Raw genomic sequence first — 22,897 nt, forward strand, 5'->3', positions numbered from 1 at the left:
TCCCTTCATGAGGCTCACAGACACAGTGATTTGGTCCTAGAGCCAAAGGAAGCTGTTTGGTGACCAGAGCCAAAGACTGCTTCCCAGTGCCCCTTCTGACTTAAGACTGTCATCCCCTGGTCGTGTCCGCTGTCTCTTCTGCACCAGTCACTGAAGCCAGCTCTGCAAGGACTATGTGGCCTCCAGGCCCTGTACATCTTCACCTTGCCGATCCCTTATCCCTATAAGGGCTGGCTGGGCCCACAGAGCCAGCTGGGAGCCAAGACCAGATTGAGGTGCCATGTGGTTAGGACTTGCACAGATGCTTCTTCCACGGGGATCACTCTCTGGACCTCCTTGGTCTCTCTTATCTGGGATCCTTTCCCCACCCCCGCCCTGCCTCTCCTTTCCTTCTGCTGCTCAGGACCTTCACTTAATATGACTCATTCTTTCACACTTGCCCACTGCCGACCTGGGTTGCTGGTTGCACCTCTTCAAGCCCATGGTTACATTTCGCACCTGGCTCAACAATCTCACCAATTCCTAAAGTTAGGGTTGGAGGTTGAAGTGGTGTCTTTAAGCAGAATGGAATTTTACAGGAAAAAATGCTGGCATAGAAATAAAAGGACACACAATGAACACAACAAAATGGTCAGAGCTGCATGGAGGGCCTGGAGTGGAGTAAAGAAAGAAGAACAAATTAATTAGAGCTAAAATATCAGAAAGGCTGTACATGGGCCTGGGATAACAATGCGGCATGAACTGAGGACTATGGTTCATTGAACCCTCCACACCTGAAGGACACAAATATGGGGTGGGGTGAGGGCCATAATTCTGGTTAGCTCAACGGGGTTTTCAGGTAATTGGAGAACCCAGCCGGGGAAAGAGATTTTGGTGCCAGCCCCACGATGTCAGGCTGGCAAGGCAAGTCCGCTGGACACGGTTCACCATGGCCTGCCTCCGGGGTCACTGCTGTTCCCAGATGCCTATCCTCCTCCATCCCAGCTCCTGGGGCCCCAGCTCCCGGGCAGAGGCCAGGACGCATGGCTCTCATCGGTCGGACTGGGTTACGTGCCCATGACTGCGCGGCCGCAGAGGTTATCTGGCCTTCTCAGCCTCTGCTAAGGCAGGAACTGCTTCCCTCGGAAATCAAGGCCAAAAGGAGTTTCCTAAAGTAAAAGACCAAGGTCTACCACATTCCTTTCATCGAATTTCATGGTTTGTACAGCTCAGACCTGCTGCGGCGCCCCCCTCCAGAAAAAACTGTGAAGTGCAAAGGAGAAGAGCTCTTGGCTCGGATGCCTTTCAGGTTCTCTAACAAGTGTTCTCTGCATGTGATCTGGAAACTAAGCCAACGAAGTCTCCCATCCCATGATATCTGAGGATTACAGGCAACAAAAGCACGAACATTCCAGCTACGGTGAGGCCTGTCGATTCAGAGAGCAATGACACGTGTCATATGTGTGAAATGTCACCGTTCACTAGCGGGAGTTCCCATGCAAACCGGAAACTGAGTGGGGCTGTGTCAGTTTCCACCTCAGAGCGAAGTACCACACGTCCCAGCTCACTGTGACTCCATTTCCCTACCACTTTCCAGAAGACAGTGCCATAGCAAAAAAATAAAGGTGCTATCCCAATAGATCCTCAGCAACCGGAGCTGAAAGGAAAGACCTCAACCCCAATCCTTCACTACAGCAGGCTGGAGCCTGTGGAACCATTGTAAACGAGCATCTAGGTCAGACCCTTACTGATCTGTCTTTCCAATTTCACACACTTACACTTATATTGGCTCTCATAAAAGATCCAGCTATTTTGAACTGCTCTTTTCAACAAACTTGAACAAGTGTATGCAGTTTAAAAAAGAATGCTGCAAACTACTTTCAACGTCTCATTTCAATACCCAGTGGCCTAATTCCACTAAGAGGGCAGCATGGGAAATGCACAGCAATGACTTCCAGTTAATGCCAAAAGGCTGAGTGAGGGCCAAGGCCTCTCTCATTTTAGCAGCTACTAGAAGGTTCCTGGCAGAAATCTCCCAGCCCAGAACCATGGTCTTCCCTCTCCTTCCACCAGTGACCGGAAATGTACCTGTGCAAAATGCTATCCTGAGCTTCCGAAAATACCTAGTGAGCATATCTGTGCCCCCACTGCTTGGTCCCTCAGCTCTGTTTCAACACCTCCTGGGACAAAGAAAATCCCTTCAGCCATTCTTCAAATGTCACCACTGAAGTCACCTTCAACTGGATAGGCTCCATCCTGCACAAAACTGCAGCCTTGGGAGTAGACACAACCCTCCAGCTAAAATGAATGTTCCAGGGACATGGGTTTCCCCCTTCCTCACTGAGGACGAGCACACCAATAACCAAACCTGGTCGTGGATCAACCTTGGCCACTATCATTTTTGAGGCCAATGCTGAGCTTAATCACAACTTACGTACCAAACTTTGACCACACTCCTTTTACGGGAGGCAGTAGGCATGGTGGTTTAACAGCAGTTTCTAGAATGGCCTGGAGGTGAACATCAGTCCTGCTGCTAACTGACCAAGGGGCCCAAAGCAAGTTAACTTCTTTGGGCTTCTATTTCAACTGCACAATGATGATAATAAGAGTTGCTCCTTAGGGGCGCCTGGGTGGCTCAGTTGTTAAGTGTCTGCCTTCGGCTCAGGTCATGATCCCAGGGTCCTGGGATCGAGCCCCACATCAGGCTTCCTTTATATGTTTTTTTAAAATAGTAACTTCATGGGCGCCTGGGTGGCTCAGTTGGTTAAGCGACTGCCTTCAGCTCAGGTCATGATCCTGGAGTCCCTGGATCGAGTCCCACATCGGGCTCCCTGCTCGGCAGGGAGTCTGCTTCTCCCTCTGACCCTCCCCCCTCTCATGTGCTGTCTCTCTCATTCTCTCTCTCTCAAATAAATGAATAAAATCTTTAAAAAAAATAAAAAATAAAAAATAAAATAAAATAGTAACTTCATTTACCAACCACCCTTCCCCATCCAAAAAAAAAAAAAAAATGCTTCTCTAGTTGCTTCTTTCTGATAGCTACTACCTCCAACTTCAGGGACCTAATTTACCTGGATGAACACCAGAAGACTGTTCTGAGGCTCTCTCAGTCTGGGAGGGAGGATGGGCCAGAGTCTAAAGACTAATGGAGGGGTGCCTGGGTGGCTCGGTCGGTTAAGTGGCTGCTTTCGGCTCAGGTCATGATCTCAGGGTCCTGGGATCAAGCCCCACATCTGACAGCTCCCTGCTCAGCGGAGAGCCTGCTTCTCCCTCTCCATCTGCCTGCCACTCTGCCTACTTGTGCTCTCTCTCTATCTCTGTCAAATAAACAAATAAAATCTTTAAAAAAAATAAAGACCAGTGAAGAGGCCAGCTGCCGAAGGGCTGGGTGTTGTGCCAAAGGGCACATGGATCTGACCGACAGAGCAGCAAAGATAGGCAGGGAGCTGGGAGGCCCATTGTGGTCCACTGTCCCAGGAGTTCTGGCCACACCCACTTTGGGCTGACTCCTGGAGGTAATGACAGCCCAGGAGGATGGGACGGGGCTTGCGGTTTGGTTGGGACTGCAGGCAGACTGTAGGAATCAGAATTCTAAGTTAATCTAGTAATCAGAATAAAGGAGAAGCTATGCCTCTAGAATGGCTATTGATACTGAAGACTGGGGCAGCTTTGGGCACAGAAAGTGCCATCTTCCTGGAAGCAGCCTATCCCCGGTGTGACTGGTGACAAGCAGCGCAGGACCCCTCTATAGCGTAGGGGTCATCATTTCATCCACCAGAGCATGTGCCCTACAGTCTACACATGACGTGCATCGGAAGCCTGGTGCCACGATGACTCCAGCACCATTCACTATTTGAGGGAGATGAAGAATGATCAAGGACAATTTTAAGTGGACTGCATTACATGTTAAGCTCAATTTATCCCCAACCCTTAGACTCATAATTCCCACTGACATAGCAATTTCTGGACTAACTCCAATGGAAGGGATCCTGCTCACACTGAAGTGGAAAAAAATAAAGATTTACAGCATGGAAAATACCCAAGTGCTGTAGATGGTGGAAAGTGCAGCTCATCACTCCACTTGCTTATTTTTCTACCACCGATCCAAACACATGAGCCACCACACTTCAGAGCCAAGCCCACCCCAGCTAAGACTCAGCTCCCAACAGCACTCTTTCCATTTAACTACCCTAAATTTGTCACTCATTGAAGTATCTTCCAGTAACCACCAAATTAATTCAATATATGCAGTGTTCCAAATTTCTATTCTCAGTGAGATGCGCATTGTCATAGACAATCAAAACTCACCATACACTCAGCACCTAGCAAAACTCTTACATGTTAATAGTGGCTAATAGTGTTAATAGGGGCGTCATAAATATCTGTTGAATGAGCAAATCTATTAACTAGTTCCAACTTGCAGCCCTGGATGTTCAAGGCACCTTGTGCCATTCAGCTACCATAAACTGATTCCTTTATACTATTTCTAAGTTTTCCTGAATATGATTAATTCAGAAATCAATGGATTTTTTTAATAGAACAATATGGAATATAGAAATAGACCCACATACACATAGGGGTTTTGTTTATGATACAAATAGCATATCAGATCAGTAAATAAAGATGAATTAATCAATAAAGTGAGACATTTGAAATAAGAAAAAAATTAAAAAACCTAAATCCCAACCTAGCTTTTTGTACAAAATAAATTCTATTTGATCAAAAAAGTTTAATTTAAAAAAAAACACTATAGAAGTAGTAGAGCAAAATAAAAATATAGGTAACAATTTTTATAATATTACAGTGTGGAAGAACTTTCTAAGCAAGACATAAAACACCAAAACCACAAAAGAAAAGACTGCCACAATTGGCTAAATAAAGGTTTTTAAATATTTGGTATGATTTTTAAAATACAGTAAACAAAGTAAAATAGAAACCAACAAACTGAGGGAAAATATGTGCAATATAAATGACAAAGGGTTTGGTTTCTTAATATGCAAAGAGTTCTCGCAAATCAATAAGAAAAACCCAATTAAAAATGGATAAATGATATGACTTGGTAAGTAACAGAAAAAAATAGTCAATAAACATATGAAAAGATATGCATTATTTAAGAAGTGCAAATAAGAACAGGTTACCATTTTTAACCTATAATATTAGCAGAGATACAAAATCTTGATGATATTCATTGTTAGTAAAGGTGTGGAAAATCATACTCTAAATACTTAAAAGGAAGGTAAATTAGTACAATATTTTGGAGATTACTTTTACAATATCTTTTTAAAGATATAAACTTCATATATCTCTGACCCAAAACTCTATTTCTGGGAATTATCCTACAGATATATTTTACACACATACATTAAAATTTGGATACAAAGATTTTATTGCCAACTATTTGTAAAAACCAAAATTGGAACTATCCAAATATCTGTCATTAGGGCACCAATTAAGTAAATCATGGTATATTGTTGTGAGAGAATTCTATGTGACTCTTAAAATAAATGACGTAGATCAATACATACTGACAAGAAAAGATAGTCAAGGTTTACCTCTAGGTGAAAGAAGCAGGAAAAGAACACTTGCATATGCACAACCATATCTAGAAAACTAAATAAGAAACGTAAGACATTACCAGAGGAAGGTGGTCTTTGCACTTTTCATTTTGGAAGCTTTCTGTACCATTTGTATTCTTTTTGTTTTTTTAAGACTTTATTTATTTATTAGAGAGAAAGACAGCACAAGCAGGGGGAGTGGCAGGCAGAGGGAGAAGCAGGCTTCTCACTGGGCAAGGAGGAGCCCGATACAGAACTTGATCCCAGGACCCTGGGATTGTGACCTGAGCCAAAGGCAGACACTGAGCTGAGCCACCCAGGGGTCCCTGTACCATTTGTATTCTTTACAAGTATGTATTAAGTCTAGTCATTAAAAAAGAACTGCAAGGAAGGGGCGCCTGGGTGGCTCAGCTGGTTAAGCATGTGACTCTTGATTTTGGCTCAGGTCATGATCTCAGGGTTGTGAGATCGAGCCCCGCATTGGGCTCCACACTGAGCATAGAGCCTGCCTAAGATTCTCTCTCTCCCTCTCCCTTTGTCCCTCCCCCACCACTCGCGCACGTGCCTTCTCTCTCTCTAAAAAAAAAAGAACAACAACAACAACTTTAAGGAAGAAGGGTCTTAACAAAGCTTTTCTTCATAGAAAGGTTTTCTTCATTAAAAATAGGCACAGTATTTTTAATACTTGACGGAATTGCTTTCAAACACCCTTGAACACTTTAAAAAGGCTTATTTATCTACAACTAATAATGTTTCCCATTTAACGAATTGATTAAAATAGGCCTCCATTGCTTTCCAACCTCCTTCATATCCCAGCAAACACGGAAAATGATATTATTTGTTAGCACTGGACACATAGACACAAGTGGCTGCAGCCTGCTCAGCGCCCTCTGCCAAGGCCAGCCTTCTAGTCCCTGCACCCGTGACACGACGGCAGCCCCCGCCCACCAGCTGGGAGGCTCCTGCTCTAGGAGCTTCTATTAAACAACACCACTTTGGTATAATTACTTTGAAATAATGAAGATCCTTCCGTAAGTATGTTATAATTTAAAAACAAGCGAAATCGGGTGCCTGGGTGACTCAGTCAGTTAAGTGCCTGCCTTCGGCTCAGGTCATGATCCCAGAGTCCTGGGATCGAGCCCCACATCAAGTCCCTGCTCAGTGGGGAGTCTGCTTCTCCTTCTCCCTCTGCCCCTTCCCCCCACTTGCTCTCTCTCTGAAATAAATAAAATCTTTTAAAAATTAAAAAATAAATAAATAAATAAAATAAAAACAAGCGAAAATATAGTTGACCTTTGAACAACACAGGTTTGAACTGCGTGGGTCCATTCACACACAGATTTTCTTCAATGAATACGCTCTAGTACTGTAAATGTATTTTCTTTATAATTTTCTTAATATTTTCTTTTCTCTGATGTTAGAGAAAACTTAATTATTACTGTAATAATACATTATATAATATATATAAAATAGGTGTTAATCGACTTTGTATAATCGGTAAGGTTTCTGGTCAACAGTAGGCTCTCTGTAGTTAAGTTTCAGGAGGGGTCAACGTGAATTTTCAACTGTGTTATACATGAATTTTCAACTGTGCAGGGGGTCAGTGCTCCTAATCCCCACATTGTTCAAGGGTCCCCTGTAATAGTATGGTGTTAGAAGTCAGAAGAATAGGTTAGTTTTCTTTCTTTTTTGCTTTTCTTTTTTCTTTCCTTTTTGAAGGCTAATGTCAGGAAGGAGGAACAGGATGGGCTTCGGAGGGACTGGTCACTGTTTCTGGATCTGCATGTTTGTGATTATATAGGTCTACTCATTTTGTGAAAATCCATTTTGCACCACATTTAAGATCTGTGTAGTTTTTTATATGAATATTATACTTCAGTATAAAAATTTAAAGAGTATGTTATAAATTTGGTCAAGTTAGTAAAAATAATGAAGTTCTACAATATAGAGTAAATCAAAAGTTATTACTTAGCACTTATATCTTACACATCCCATAGCAGAGAAGATTAAAGAAAACTTCTAAATTGGAATCCTCTTGTAGAAACAATCTATTCAAACTCCCCTAAGCCTTTTGAGGTTATTAGGATGTAAAATGGTTCATGGTGAAAGAGTAAGAGAATTTTCTGACTATGATTTCCTAGGCAGGATTCCCTGTGAGAAGTTACGTGAGTTAGTTAAGTGGCAAAGACAGAAAAGGTCCTCCAGTCTCCCTGCCCAGAGGCTTGTCCACGCTCCGCTGTGCTGCCTGGCAGAAGGCGGGCAGAGTTGTGATGACGGTTGTACACGCAGACCTAGAAACTTCGAACATCGAACAGGCCCCACCCATCTAGCAGGCTGGCCTTGTGACGGACTGATCACAATTTGCAAACTGACATTCCCGACATACTGCTTAACAGGCATCCAATGAGAGAATAAAGGAATAAAAGGACCAAAGCAAAAACGCTGCTTCCTGGACATGTGAGCCGGGAAATGGGGAACAGAAAGCCTGGGCTCCAGGCGCTCCCCTCATACACAAGCTGTGGGCCTGGAGCAAAGCCAACACCCCCAAGCGTCAGTGCCTCACACGTGCACATCAGGGACAGGAAGCGTACCCCGTACGTGGGCCGCACACTGCGACCATGCAAAGTGCTGTTGCTTTGCTTGTCATTGTCATCGTGCATCAGAGCAGCTGGGGACGTGTTAGGACCTCCCTACTGTCATCAGGATCCAGATACTGCACTGTGTAGTATCACAACGTAATACATTCCCAGAAGTGAGGATCAGTCATCTTACCTCCCAAAACACCTGGCCAGGACCCTGACATTGTGGGGATTTGCCTCCTTTTCTTCCATGGATGTACTTCAAACCTGGTTCAGTGATTATTACTTTTTAAACACAGAGCCTTTTATTTTTTTAATAATCCCATTTTATCGAACCATTACGGCATGCCGGCTGTGAACAAGTGATCTGTGACTAAAAACGATCAAGGTTTGCAGCACGGCGACATAGTTAAGTGCATCGGGTCCTGGAGTCACACCAAGCTAGTTCTAATCCACGAAGCCTCACTTCTCAGCATGAGTGTTTGTGCATGTCCCTAACCCCTGAGCTTCAGTCTCCTCATCAGCAAGGTGGGGACAATAACAGAACTCACCCTGACAAGTCCCATAATGCCATAATGTATGCAAAGCACTTACTCAGTTGGGGGAGATTAAAGACCACCACAGATTCTTGGCATTCCTCCCATTAAGAGGTGGAGCATAGATCTCCTCCCTCTGCTTCTGGGCGGGCCTTAGTGACTTGCTCCATCAATTACACATGGCAGAAATGACATTCTGGGCTCTAGGAGGCTAGGTCACAAGAAGCTTCTGCCCGAAGCTCATGGAACATTCACTCTGGAAACAGCCAGCCCCCAGGTGACAAGTCTGCCTCCCCTGAGACTCCAGGCTATGAAGAAGCCCAAGCTAACCGCGGGGAGAGGCCACGTGGAGAGAGACACCTGGTGAGCCCCAGCTGGTCCAGCCACCCCAGGGGAGGCCCCAGACATGTGAGCGATGCAGCCTGCGGATGGCTCCAGCCCCAGCCAGCATTGGCCTGAATCGGCAAGGAAACCCAGGCGGAGCTACCCTCTGAGCCCAGCCAAACCACAGAACTGGGAGAAAAAATAATGCCTTGTTCTTTTAAGCTACTCAGTGTGGGGTGGCTTGTTACACAGCAATGGATAACTGAAACCCTCAGATGGTGCCTGGCACATGAGTTAGACTCAGCACATGTCTGCTATTAGGATTACGGAGATACTCGCGCACTAGCCTGATTTCCAACTCATCTATATATCGACATCCTTCTTAATCAAAGGCATTCTGCAGTGCTTTCTTGATTGGGGAAGAACAGAGTACATTTTAGTTTCGGTGCCAGGACTGTGCACCAATCTTTCTCAACTATTACTGAACCCGCTGGGATTAGGGGTAAGGGCAATTATAAACCATTATAGTGCTAGTAAGGAAGAAGCCAAGGACATATGAAGACACAGGCAGAGTGTTTGTAACTACGCTGCTCAAAAACAAGAACAAGGATGTGCACATCTGGTTAGCGGTGACACAACTGTGGTAATTCACAAGTCAGAAGCACGGGGCTGACGGAAGGGAAATGTGCAATAACACAATTCACATTAACAGCAGCAACATACTCAAATCAGTAAATCATACAACCAAAATTTTAACAACAATATTTTTAAAATATTTCTATTTTTATTGTGCAATAGTACATATTAGGTTATGTTACTAAGATTAACCTACAAGTAGAGGTCTACAAACAATACAACTCGTCTGTTTAAATAAGGATCTTTCTTTTAAAAATCGATAGACCAAAAAAAATCTATAGACCATATTTATTACTAGTTCCTTTTAAACTGAATTATTCTGGAAGATCTTTAAATGACTGACTTCATGATTCTCAAGCTTATATGAATAATGCTTTTATGAGAAGAACATTCTTTAAAAAGCCTAATGCATTATTTGGCCACATACACAACAGAATCCAGGTATCCCTATGGGAGGGTCTAGGATTTTCAAGACTGTCCATGAGCTGCATCACACCAGAAAAAAGCAACACTGCACGGTTGAGGCCTACTCCTCTGGGAATAGCATCCTGGGCCAGCACATGGCATAGCTAAGAACATACCTCCACATTGCAGCAGACCCTGATTCCTGGAATGCAGCCTCCTTGCCCACAGTCCTGCCAACATCGGACACTTCATGAGGGACAACAGCTCCATTAACCCAGGGCCAACCTTAAAGGTTAGAGCAGTGTTTCTCAGGCTCTTTTAAGACTCCATAGGCTTTTTTAAGGGGAAAAACAATCCCATGGATCCCAACGAAGACATTAATGATAGTGTAAATAAATGCAAATAATAAAAGTACACACAAACTACTAATGCTATTCTGAAACTAGAAAATAAAGATAAATGTATTAATTAAATACAAATTAAACTATAAAACCGACAACATTCAGATGAATATCAGTCTATTGTGATGGATACTGTTGCTCTGCTGAACTGAAATAGCTCAGGGCTGGGGAGCACTCTGAGGTCAGCATACTGTCACCATGTGACGGTATGGTTCCCTCCTACTCCATACATGATCTGTCAGCAAAGTATTCACTTCTACCTTCAAACAGCCAGAGTGGGACTCCACTCACAGCCTAGGCCGCTACCCTCTGGTGGAAATCACCGTGACCTGGCCTTCCACCAGCTCCCCTGCCGGTGGTCTACCCTCTATGCAGCTGCTGGAGCCATCTGCAGAAAAGGGAGGTCAGACCATTGCTACTGCTCTGCACAAAACCTCCAACAGCCCCGATGCCCAGGAAATGCTGCAGTTCCCACTTTGCCCTACCCACAAGACCCAAAAGACTCGGGTCCCAAGCCTCCAACTGTTCCCTTCCCAATGGTCACTCTGCTCTGGCCACACTGGCCTGCCCACTGGAGCTCAAACTCACCAGGCATGCCTCTCCCATTCCAGCCTTGGGTCCCCTCTGCCAACTTAGGAATATTGCCTCTGTGTCTTTACTCAAAGGCCTTCTCAGTGAGGCCTTCCTCAAGCCCCTACTTAACCACCCCCCAGGCAGCACTTCCAGGGCCCCCCTCCCGACCCTCAGCCCTCCCCCTGCCCCCACCTGCTTTTTCTCCACCACAGGTGTCACCAGTACTAGGTATTTATGAGCAGTGGTCACTCCTGCTGGAATGTCGGCTCCACAAGGTCAGGACTGTGGGTCCGATTTGTTACCCGCTCTATGCCCAAGCCCTGGCACAGTGCCTGGTAAATATCCGTGATGTGTCACAGGATCACTGGGTCTTCACGTGGCTCCATGCATTATTTTTGTCCTAACTCTGCCTGGGCTCTTGTCTCTGAGCCAGTTTTTGTGAGCACTGAAGTTGACACAGTTTTGTCACACGGTGATCACCCTGAAGATCCAGGATGTAATCTTATTTATTTTTTAAAAACAGCATCGAAAAAGAACAGGCACAGAAAGCTATAGACCCCAGGGGGCAGAATGACAGACCCACAACTTTCCAAAACCCCATTTGGAGAGAGACTAGCTTTGAGAGTGGTGGGGAAGCCAGAGCTGTTGCTACGGCCAAGGTCGCAATGAGACCAAACAATGACGTGCACAGATAAGAACACAGCATCCTGATAAGCCCCTCGAGTGTGTGTCCCGCTGAGGACATACCTGGCCCCTCATGGCCCAAAGGCATAACCTTCACATTTCAAGGACCTCTCACTGTCTGACCCAAATTACTTTCCAATTTTATTATCAAATTATCCGTCATTGCCAGTAACAACCAAAGGGATCTCTACCCGTCAAACATCTCCTTGGCCCTGCAGCAAATTTTTATAGGTTTTAAATTACTGACACAAGCAATGCATGCTCATTAAATAAACCAAGGAAGAGAAAGAGTAAGTTGTTTTAAAGTGCAAATTAGGTCCTGCCCCACGGGGATCACCACTTCCACAAATGAGTCTTTTTAGAACCTTTTCCTGTCGATGAACGCGTGCCGTGACCAGAGCCTCTCCTACTCACTCCCTCCACACTCCCCTCCTCGGCACTGGGCCTACACCGCTCAGCAGCAGGCACCCACACGCCCTCCCTGGCCTCTCCCAAACTCCCCAGCCCTTCCTCGGGAACATGGGGCAATGAAGCATCATGTGACATCCCACAGGGTCGCCTGGGGTTGATTCCTATGTGTGCCCCATCACACCAAGTACACTGCTGGACCATAAACCTCAAGGACCTTGTCCCCCCCTCTCTGGGAAACTGTCCTATGTGCCTATAGCCTAGCAGCCACGTAGCACATCTCCAGTGAGTAGCTCTACTCCTCTCTCAAGGCACACGGCCCTCAGTTAAACCCTCATTCACTTTATACAGACCCTCGTTTGCCTGCGTTACTCTCCAAAGGGTAAGCCTGGCTGGGTTTTCTGGTCTACACTGGCAGCAGGGGGGAAGGTCACCAGGCTCAGCTCAGCACACACTCCCCCACTCAGCAGTTGGGGAGCAAGTGAAGAGCAGGCTAGAAACATTCCCTCTAAGAGCTAAGCCCTGGATGCCTCTTTCAAGAAGGACAGTCTGATGATTCATCGATGAGAGGTGGGGAGAATAAGAATACAAATTAAAAGGATGGAAGAAAATGATCCTGCGGGGCAGGAAAGAACAGAGACAACAAAAAAAACATAGAGCAGGACAGTGAACTTGATGTTGACCAGAAAATTAAGAGCGGTCATCTTAAACGTAACACTGAAAACAGGGAAAGAAGAGAAGCTACAAGAAGGGGAACCAGGGGGTTAAGGGAGGCAGGTAGGCTGATTTCTTCATACCTGCAGGATTTCCAGTTAACAAGAGGAAACAAGACTGTGGCAAGTTTGTACAATTTTATGTCATTCTAAAGAAACAAGGCTAAAGGCATTGTCCCAGATCCCTCGTCTTTGTGGTCTCAAACGAAAATCAGCATTTATCATTTCACTACTCAGTCATTATGAGTCAGTCACTCATAGATTCAAAATTTAATTAAAATGAGCATGTATTACTTTATAATAAAGAAAATAGTCTCAGAAGATTATTATGAAAAAGTTTAGAAAATATTTTAGCTCCTGAAATGAAAGGTAAGTCCATGAAGTCTGGAGTATTGATGCTATGCTTTTTTCTTCTTAAAAGAAAGAAAAAAAGACTTTCTTAATTAAGCTCGCCATAAGTGTAAATGCCATGGCCAATAGTTAGACCAGAAAAAACAAAAAAACAAAAAACACAGGAACACTGCTCTTTCCCTTTGCCAGCAAAGGTTAAGTGGGCAACTTTTATATGAAACTCTTCATGCACATGCGCACGTGTTGCATGCTCATTCCTCACTCTTTCTCTCTCCCTCTCTCTCTCTCATTCTTCCCCCCAGCCCTCCTCCCCTTCTCTTGTCTTCCTTTCTCTCCTCCAACTCCCTCTCCCTCTCTCTCCCCTTTCAAGGATGTCTCTGACAGAGGCACCTTTTAGGACTATACCAGCAGATCCTAGTTAGAATACTGACTCCAAGAGAGCAAAAAGGAAGTGATACTGGATAATGCAGGTATCTTTTTCTTCTAGAAAAACAAATACCGTTGACAAAAAGGGATCCAGCTCTCTGCTACTTTGTTCGAAGTAGAGAAAATAGGAGGGAAATGATTTCCCCTTGGTTCTGCTTGCTCTCCCACAGGTCCCCCAGGTGCCTTTGGGGGAACTGAAAGCAGCCTGGGGCTACCTTTTGGGCTAAATCTTGAGCAAGCAGAAGCCAATTTCATGACCTCCAGAGAAGTCAGAGCAGGTCTGAAGCCGTAGGAGCAAGGAAATACATCAGAAAAAGATTCACCGAAACAGAAGATTCCACAGTGAGAAGCCCATTCAGTGACCCCGATGTTAAATCCCCCTTTTCTTTTCCTTATTTCTGCTGACAAAGTGAGGAACAAGAAAGACAACTCTGGTTCCTCAGGAGCTACGCGACTCTCAGCAGCTCAGTGGTCAGACCATGCAACCGAAGCTGCAGAACCAAAGTCAACCCCTGGGTAAAGCAGAGGCCCCATCTGGTCTCCGCCGGAGACTGAGCACTCTCACCCACCAACCTACCTACCTGCTCCCCCCCTCCCAGAGCTCCTGTGCCCCTCCCCCAGCTCTGGGCCAGGTTTGTTTTTCCATATAGCACTGGCCACCTTCTAACCAGCCATAGAATCTGTTTTCCCACCTTTCTGCTAAAATGTAGTAAGCTCCACAAAGTACATGAGCACATAAAAAATAAGGCCATTCAACACCTTGAGAAGGTGTCTTCTCACCAAAATGCATAACCCAGAAGAAGCAATGAGGTTGCAATCAGACAAATCGAGATCTTGGGACTTTCTGCAAGACAAGTGGTCTGAATTCATGGCAGACAAAAGGAGGGGAACTGTTTAAATGGCAGACATGACAAGCAAATGTAGTACATGCTCTCTTACTGTGGATTTTTAAACAGCTATAAAGGACATTTGGGGACAACTGGAAAATCTAAATATGAACTATATGCTCGATACCATTATATCTGTGTTCAATTCTGGGGGTATTACAGGTGTGCAGGAGAATGTCCTTTCTCCTAAAAGATACATACTTAAGTATTTAAAATGAACATGTTAGAGGGACGCCTGGGTGGCTCAGTGGTTAAGCGTCTGCCTTCGGCTCGGGTCATGATCCCAGGGTCCTGGGATCGAGTCCCACATCGGGCTCCCTCCTCGGGGGGGAAGCCTGCTTCTCCCTCTCCCACTCCAGCTGCTTCTGTTCCTGCTCTCGCTATCTCTGTCTCTGTCAAATAAATAAATTAAATCTTTAAAAAAAATAAAAAATAAAAAAAATTAAAAAAAATAAAATAAAATGAACATGTTAGAATCTCAGACTTAGAAAGCAATTCTGATGATTGCTTGGCCCAAGTGGCATGATGTCTGCAATTGACTTTCCCTTGGTTCAGGAAAAAGAAATAGTATTATTTAACAAATTAAAGAAAGAGAGATAAAGCAAGACTAGCAAAATGTCATCCCCACTGAATCTAGGTGAGAGATCTACAGACATTCATTGCACTACTCTTTCAAATGTTTTGTGAGTTTGAGACTTTTCAACACAAAACAAGGGAAAAAGAAGTTCAAAATAAAAGACCCCATGCTAGGGAGATTGTGGGGTCAACAGGCCAGTGGTCAGCCTGGGAGCGGAAGGGCCGTGCTCCCTGTCTCCCACACCCTGCAGCCACCTCAGCCCTGCAGAAAATACCGTGAGATCCGGGGCCCCACCTGCTCCCCCCAGTGCCTTCGGTCCACACCCACATTTCTGTTCTTGTCAAAGCCCTGGGTGTCCTTTGAGGCACAGTTCAAATCCTTCCCTCTCGGAGAGACTTTCCCAGATTGTTCGTTCCCGGTCCCTCTGTGTTCAATTGAACTTCAGCACCTCCCACTATATCATGTGACACCTCCAGCATTCCCCCTCATCACCCTGGCCGGGAATGCTAGTTCTTGTGCACGCACCTGTCTTTCCTGCCCAACCAGGGACCTCTCCGCCACCAGCAGCGACCAGAGCCCCGCCTTCCCTGTTCTCTGTCTCTAGCACAGCTAGCCCAGCAGGTGCTCAAAACAGACCTGGTGCAAAAACTTTCTGTCCCTCACTTGTCCTCACATCTACTAAGATGGATGACAGTCAGTATTTGTGATCATCCTACTCTCTTACTTCTGCTGTGCATGGCTCTGTGGCAGGTGCTGTCACAGGAATCCAAGTGATGTCACTTAGTTCATTGCTGATGGGTCCCCGTCCCAGGAACAGCAGAGGACTTCAAAAGACAAGGATCATCGAAGTTGTCCTGTCTACCTGCAGCCACCCACAGCTCCTGGCATGAAAGGAGCACTGGATAAATGGTGAGTGGTTGAGTGAATGAATGCCTATTCATTTGCAAGCACATATTAGAAATTATAAAAACGAAGTTAAATGAAGGGCACCTGGGTGGCTCAGTCAGTTGAGCGGCTGAGCTGATGACTCTTGGTTTCAGCCCAGGTCAAGATCTCAGGGTGGTGGAATGGAGCCCTGCTAGTCGCTCTGCGCTCAGTAGGGCGACTGCTTGAGATTCTCTCTCTCCCTCTGCCCCTCCCCCCTCACGCTCACATGCACGCGCACGCTCTCTCTTTAAAATAAATAAATAAATCTTTAAAAAAAAAGATTAAAGTGTAATATTTGCATAGACATTCAAACACTAAAAGTAGTCTCACTTGTTGGACACAATTAAATTTGAAGACCTTTTCTAATTCATGAGTTCAAGATCTTTTCATGTCCTAGCATCTTAAAATGTGAAGTTTTCTATTTTCCAATGGCAACGGCCTTGGAGCAGTCCTGAAGGATACAACACACTCACGAGAACAGTGACACTGGGCCAGGGTAAGGGGTGGGGGCCACATGCCTGACAAGGGATGGGGAGGGGCCATGAGAAGTTTGAAAATGCTCCACAAGGGACTCTGACGCACACCCAGAGACGCACAGAGCTCTGGAAGCTGAGGGAGACGTGTGGCCATGCTGACCCTGAACAAAAGAGGAACAAAGAGACCCTGGGGGATTCCACCCGCCTGGCCTGGGTGCTCAGTGTTACCATGTGTTGTGCGCTCCTGGGAAGACATCCCACCATGTCATTTATATTTATTTTCAAGCCAAAACCACACTTTCCACAAAGGGTTCAATTTAATAGAGGAATCAAGTTTGGTAAGAAAGAAATTAAGTTGGGGTGCCTGGGTGGCTCAGTCAGTTAAGCGTCTGCCCATGGCTCAGGTCATGATCCAAGGGTCCTGGGATCGAGCCCCGCATCGGGCTCCCTGCTCAGCGGGGAGTCTGCTTCTCCCTCTGCCCCCCTGCCCCCTTGCTCATGCTCTCTCTCTCTCTCAAATAAATAAATAAATAAAATCTTTAAAAGGAAAAAAAAGAAAGAAAGAAATTAGGTTTCTAGCCTGTCTGCACCCTCCCCCACCAGCCCCACCCATGCAAAGCTGGTTTTTCAATTGAACAATTGAAAATGAACATGTTAGAATCTCAGACTTGGAAAGCAATTCTGAGGATTGCCTGGCCCAATCCTCCCCATCCTACCCACTCCTTCCTTCCACAATGACCTTAACAGATTCATATAACCTTATGAACACTTCTGGTGGTGGGATGCTCACCATCACTCAAAGCAGTCCATCTGAGGTTCCACAGCTCTGATTGATCTGCTTACTGTGAGCAGAAATGTGTCCCACCCTTGGGTCCTGGAGCCTCTGGGGATCACACAGCCCCTTCCTGTGAAGGCCTTGCACACGTCTGAAGTCTCCACTGCCCAGATGTCACACCAAATCCCAGGTGTTTGCTCTGTGAAGAACCACCACCCAGATTCTAACAAAGGCCAGAAGGCTAGGCTTCCCTAAGCTCCTTACCAGAAGCAGGACACCCTTGGCTGTCTTTTAACCATGCCACTCAGCGGCTGAGGAAGTGACAGAAATGTCTAAACTGTCGTCAAGACAACCAAAGTCCAAATACAAATCTCTTTGGGATTCCATCCGGAAGCAGTTTTTAAGTGTACACACCCAGAGGAAATAATAAAATAAAAGAAAGCTCCTCTCCTCCCCCTCCTCTGCCCCTCCTCGGACTCCTCCTCTTCTCCCTTCTCTCCTTCCCTCTCTCTCTCTCCCCTTGCTTTTTGCCACATGGTGATGTGTGTTAAAAATGCATACTGGGAAGCTTCCCACCTTCGGGGGTTGGAACAGCTGCTGCCTCGATATTGTTTTTGTTAGTTTTTTGTTTTTTTTTTAACATACTCTGCTGTTTTTAAGGGGGTTGTTTTTAAGCTACATGTTTCATAATACTAGTTCAGGTTACAAAGTGGGACTCTTGGCACTTTATTGACAAGAACAAGACTCCTGGGTCCCAGGTGTCTAATAAGGACCCTTTCCCAGTGTGTGCCCCTTCAAACACCTCGTCCTGCATGGCTGGCTTCCAAAGGTGGCCTGCCTTATCCCAGGAAAGGGCATTCACAGAGGCCTAGGAAAAACATGAGAGGGCCCACCCATGAAAATAATGAGAGCCAAGAATTTATAACAGGTAGCCTAAATAAATCCAAAGCTCTGAAGTCCTTGGTTTTTCTAAGAGCACAAAGCATTCGGAGAATGCGCCACGGACTGCCGTGGATTCCATTTGGGAGCACTCACCAAAAGAAATAAGACAGACAAGCCGAACCTCAGAGTCCTGAAAGGCACAGGTCCGGGTAGAGAAGACATGCCTTCTGGCTTACTCTGGCTTCAACCTGTTGCAAATGACCCTCCTGTCGGGAACCTCCAACCGCGTAGAGGTTGCAGACTACAGCTAAGAGGGATACAAGTCTGCACTGCCCGTGCCTAAAACAACCTTGTGCCTCAAACGGGAAGTGTATCCTCACGTGTAACCAAGGAGCAATCAGGGCAAATAGCCAGGCACAAAAACACCAGCCCCTCACACTCCCCAGTGAGACAGCCAGACTTCAGTTAGGAGGTCGGCATTCTCGATCACCTTCTCAAAGGGGCCGGAAACAAAGTAATAGGAACAGAGGGCCTGGCTTGTAGGGTCTCAGTCATACTGAGACTTCAGGGAGATGTGGTGGTGGCTGAAAAACAGGAAGCTGAACGCTAGCCACACGCAAGACTTCATCCAGAAAAGATGGCCCTCCCAACACAGAGAACAAAGAAGCTCAGGACTCCTGATAAAATTTTAAGGGGACTTTCAGACGTGGCCTTGATCCCTTCTTGTAGTCACTGACCTACAAGGTTCTTTGTCAAATCAAGAGTGAACCCCAAGTGGTTAAAGTGGCTTTGACCTCCCCCAAATGCTATCTCACTCAGACAAGGCCCCCATATGGATGAGCCACTGAGAATACAGCCTATCACACACATCTTGCCCAGGACAGGCCCGGCCAAACCACAGGACTTAACAAATTTTACTCAGTGTGGGTGACAAGGTCATTGGCCCTCTGATCTAAACAAGAAAAAACCTGGAGCCACTCAAAAAAACAGAAGGCTGCAGATGTGGTATTACATGGATGAAGCGTCAAAGCCTCCAGCTGCCCAAAATACCTTCTTGTTCCGGCAGAGCTCTTTCCTGGTAAGCCAGTCTCCTACCAACAGGGCCCCTGCAAAGACCCAGCAGACAAGGGTGCGGCACCGTCTCCAGGAAGCCACTAAAAGAGTATGCTTCATTCTTAGAGATAAAAGAAAAGAAGTAAAGGGACTTCCTCCAGCTCTCTCATCTCCCAGGCTTGCTAATTGTCACCCAGGAATCACACATTAGCAGGAAATGGTACCACGCATCTTAGCAGATCATCTGGTATAATCCTCTGCCTTAAAAGGGAAGATGTTATGATGTCCATTTTATAGATGAGGCAACTGAAGTACTTGCCCAGAATTGCACAGCGAGTGATCCATGTCCTTGTAGAAGGATATAGAGACCCATCCCTGAACAGTGAAGATAATTCATGTTATGGGTAGGGCCTGAGGGAGAAAGCATGGGGGGGGGGGGGGGCGAGAAGGCAAAACACTTCCTACTCCATTTACTCCCAAAGCCAATCCCCGTGCACACAACACACGTCAAAGTTGCTCTTGATTCCTTGGGACACAACATTCCTTCTAAGTCTCTGAAGGCCTTCCATGAGGCTGAAATGACCCCTCGCAAGGAAAACACGAGATGCCTGGAATTTATGTCGGGACTACGTTGGAGAGCCTGGCTGAGAGTGAAACCCACCCCTGCAACAGAGGAAGACCAGGACAGGATCCTTTGCAGATCCCAGCTGTGGCTGAGCAAGCCAGGAGGGCGGGCACACCGGGGAGTTTGTGCCCAGGCTAACAGCAAAGGGAGGGCCTTTGCCAGATCTTCTGGAATTCTAGCCGAACCGGACGATCTAGTGTAAGTGACAGTTCTGGCAAAAGACAGTGACCGGAGACAGTCAAGAACATTGTCCAGCCAGAGGTTCCAAAAGAGCCTAGATGGAGCCTAGACACTTGGCTGGTCTGGTACAATTCAATCCTAACCTGGAATCATTTCCTTATAGAAGTCTCTACCTCCTTCCTGACAGCCAGTTAGCACTTCTTTTAAATAACAATGGGTCTCCCCCTTTGCTGCTCTTTTTGTAGGAAATAGTTTTCTTGGGAGACAGGATTTGCCAGGGGCAGTACCCTCGGCATCGATGCCAAAGGCTGCTGGAAACACGGCTTAAAACCAGCTCTTTCAAAAGAAGAAATTCTGGAATTTGATGTGGGCACCCAAAAGGAAATGACCCTTGATATTATCTGAGCTCTCGGCGGCGGGTTTCCAGAGACTGTCCTGCATCACCTGACAGGTCTGCCGAGGCGAGGGGCTGGGGTATTGGTTTCTATCTGTGTTTCTGGCTTCTTTCCCATTTCCTCAGACCGGGAAAGACCCACTTTGGGAGGGGAAGCGGTGATCCGGGAGACTTTCTCATCCTGCCTTCTTTCTCCGGGGCACGGAAGCTTCTGAGGCGCTAAGCTCTCCAATGCTTATCCCTTCGCCTTCCAGCCGGGGCATCCCCTTGCGTTTGCTCGCCTTTGGCTGGGCTTTCTTTCTCCCCCCGCCCCCACCCCCACCCCCCAAAGTGAATAGACCCATTGCCTCCGGGAGGCAAAAAGGATCTGGAGCCTTGGCTGAGTAACCTGAAGTTTCCGCCGGAAGGAAATTATCAAAGGCGAAGGAGAAAGCCCTCGGAGGCCCGAGGGACCGCGGCGGCGCTGCGTGTCCTCGCGGAGGGTCCCGCGGCCCGGCCCGGCCCGGCCCGAGCGCGCCGCGAGGCCCCAGCGGATCCCGGCAGACGCGGCGGCGGGGTGAACGAGTGAGAAACTCCGGGGCAGGCTCGAACCCGACCGCCGCCGGGCTGGGAAGAGGGGGCGCACGGATAAGGGGGGCGCAGGGGACGGTGGGGCGGGGGGGGACACGCACGGACGTGGGTGTCCCCCGGCGGGTGGCGGCGCAGGACTCACCCCGAGAAGACACACTTTGAGCTCCCGTATCGCCATCATGTGCTCGGGGCCGGACCGGGCAGGGGCTCAGCATCCTCCGGGGCCGGGGCCGCGCCGCGCCCGCGCCCAGCCAGCGGCCTCCAGTCTCCGCCTTTCGCTCGCTGCAGCCCGCGGGCGGGACCGCCGCCGAGGCTATTTCTGGGCCGCCGGCCCCGCCGCGGTCGGTCACGTGGCCGCCGGCCGGCTCCTCCCGGGGCTTCGGGTCTAACCTCGAGGGCCCCCGGCTCCCAGGAACGCCCCCAGACGGCGTCAGCCACCCCGGGGCAGCCCCCGGGACCTGCGGCGTCACTGGCAGAGTGCCTCCTCCCTCAGACCTGCGCAGCGGCCGGACCCCGCTCTGCCGAGCCCCCGTCTGGCATCTGCCCCTCCAGCCCCGCCCGGCCGCAGTGCCCCGTGGAGTGTAAGGAGGACAGGATCTCCCCGTGGGGGGAGACCCCACGGATGGCTGCGTCCCCGAGGATTCCATTCCTCATCTCCAAGTGAATGCTGCCAGCTGAGGTCCTTTATCCGGGAGCACTTCGAAGTCTGCCTGCAGTCCCATCGTTACATGACACCCTAGGATCCCCGCAGAAATGAAGCCAAGACATAACTGTGAGGCTGAGAAGGAACAGTAAACTTTGCAACCCACCTTCTCCTGCAGTTCTAATGCGAGGGTTTCGACTAACTCCCGTGTAGTTCTTGAAAATGGTTCTAGAAGCAGGGGATCTATAACTCCCTCCAAAACAGATGTGTCCCTGTCTGAAAAAGGAAACATGCATTGTAGAGAGGAAGCTGCCTTGCTCAGTATAGAAAATGCTGTAATTTGCCTGGGCAGACACCCAACCCTCAAAAGGATAGCTAGAAATATGTCGCTCCCGGTGCAGACTATTGTTCCTTAACCAGCAAATAAAAAGAGGCTCTGGCTTGAGACAGTCAAGGAAGTTTGTGGGACCTGTCCTCTTTTCTCCATCCATAGCCCAGTGAACCTCATCCACTGAAATGACTTCACTTGTTGCTACTATAGACAAGTCAGCTTTTTGGACATATCCACCCGAATAATCCACTGGCATTTCAGATCAGAAATAACGTGTTTTTTCTTAAACTTCATCCCCAATCCCAAACTCTCAGGCCTCTCTCCTGACTTGCCAATTTTGGTCGATGACATTTCCATTCCCCCAGTGGACCACCCACTTTCAGTATCTGGCTTTGTTCCTGTTGAAGCCATGTTGAAGCAACCTAGCGCCCACGTAGTCCCATGCAGTGGGAGCTTCCGAATCAAGACCTCCAGAGAGAAAAATCCTAGATCTCTAGAATCAAGACAGGCCCCCAAATTGACAATTGGCAATTAAATTCCCCAGAGCAGCAGGGTCTTCTGCTGGCCAGGTACAGGCTTGTGGAGGGTTACTCGCACAAATCTGGACTACATGGTTCAAAAAGCAGCCACGGACAAGATGCGGGTCTTATTCAACGTGGAGATTATTGTATCAGCATCTGTCCTTGGTTTAGTATCCAAAGCAAGGACAGCCTTTTACGTGAGCAGTGAGAAAAGAGTTCTGCCCAAAATTACCCAGCCCTGGTCACAATACCTCCCTGTCCTCAGATTTGCTGAGCAGAGAGCAAGGGCAACACAGTTGCAGAGACAAAGCATGGTCTGTGGCCATGGGCTCCGTGACCAACGCCAGCAGCGGCCCTGCCCAACACCCCCACTGTCCCCGGCAGTATGGCTTGAGTCTCCATGTACTGTCACTTGCCTTTGGCCTTTCTTCTCGCTTTCCAAAAGCCGATCAGACCAGAATGGAAGGCTTTCCGTTTTCTCCGCCC

At 47.3% G+C, this 22,897-nt stretch overlaps 1 protein-coding gene across 2 annotated transcripts in view; it reads right to left on the reverse strand.

Annotated features, from left to right (window-relative positions):
• The window catches only part of RAB31 (RAB31, member RAS oncogene family), a 126,644-nt gene extending 104,778 nt beyond the window's left edge, over positions 1-21,866 (reverse strand). Inside the window, exon 1 of one of the 2 annotated variants that reach the window (XM_032397868.1) lies at positions 21,726-21,866. In XM_032397868.1, the coding sequence (XP_032253759.1) occupies positions 21,726-21,851 (126 nt within the window). In that variant the 5' untranslated portion in view covers positions 21,852-21,866. Of the gene's footprint in view, positions 1-21,058; positions 21,423-21,725 lie in introns of those variants that run through there. The other variant, XM_032397869.1, reaches the window with a different exon arrangement.
• Between the last annotated feature and the right edge of the window lie 1,031 nt (positions 21,867-22,897).

This window comes from Phoca vitulina, unplaced genomic scaffold (genome assembly GCF_004348235.1).
Source record: "Phoca vitulina isolate PV1807 unplaced genomic scaffold, GSC_HSeal_1.0 scaffold105, whole genome shotgun sequence".
NCBI lineage: Eukaryota > Metazoa > Chordata > Mammalia > Carnivora > Phocidae > Phoca > Phoca vitulina.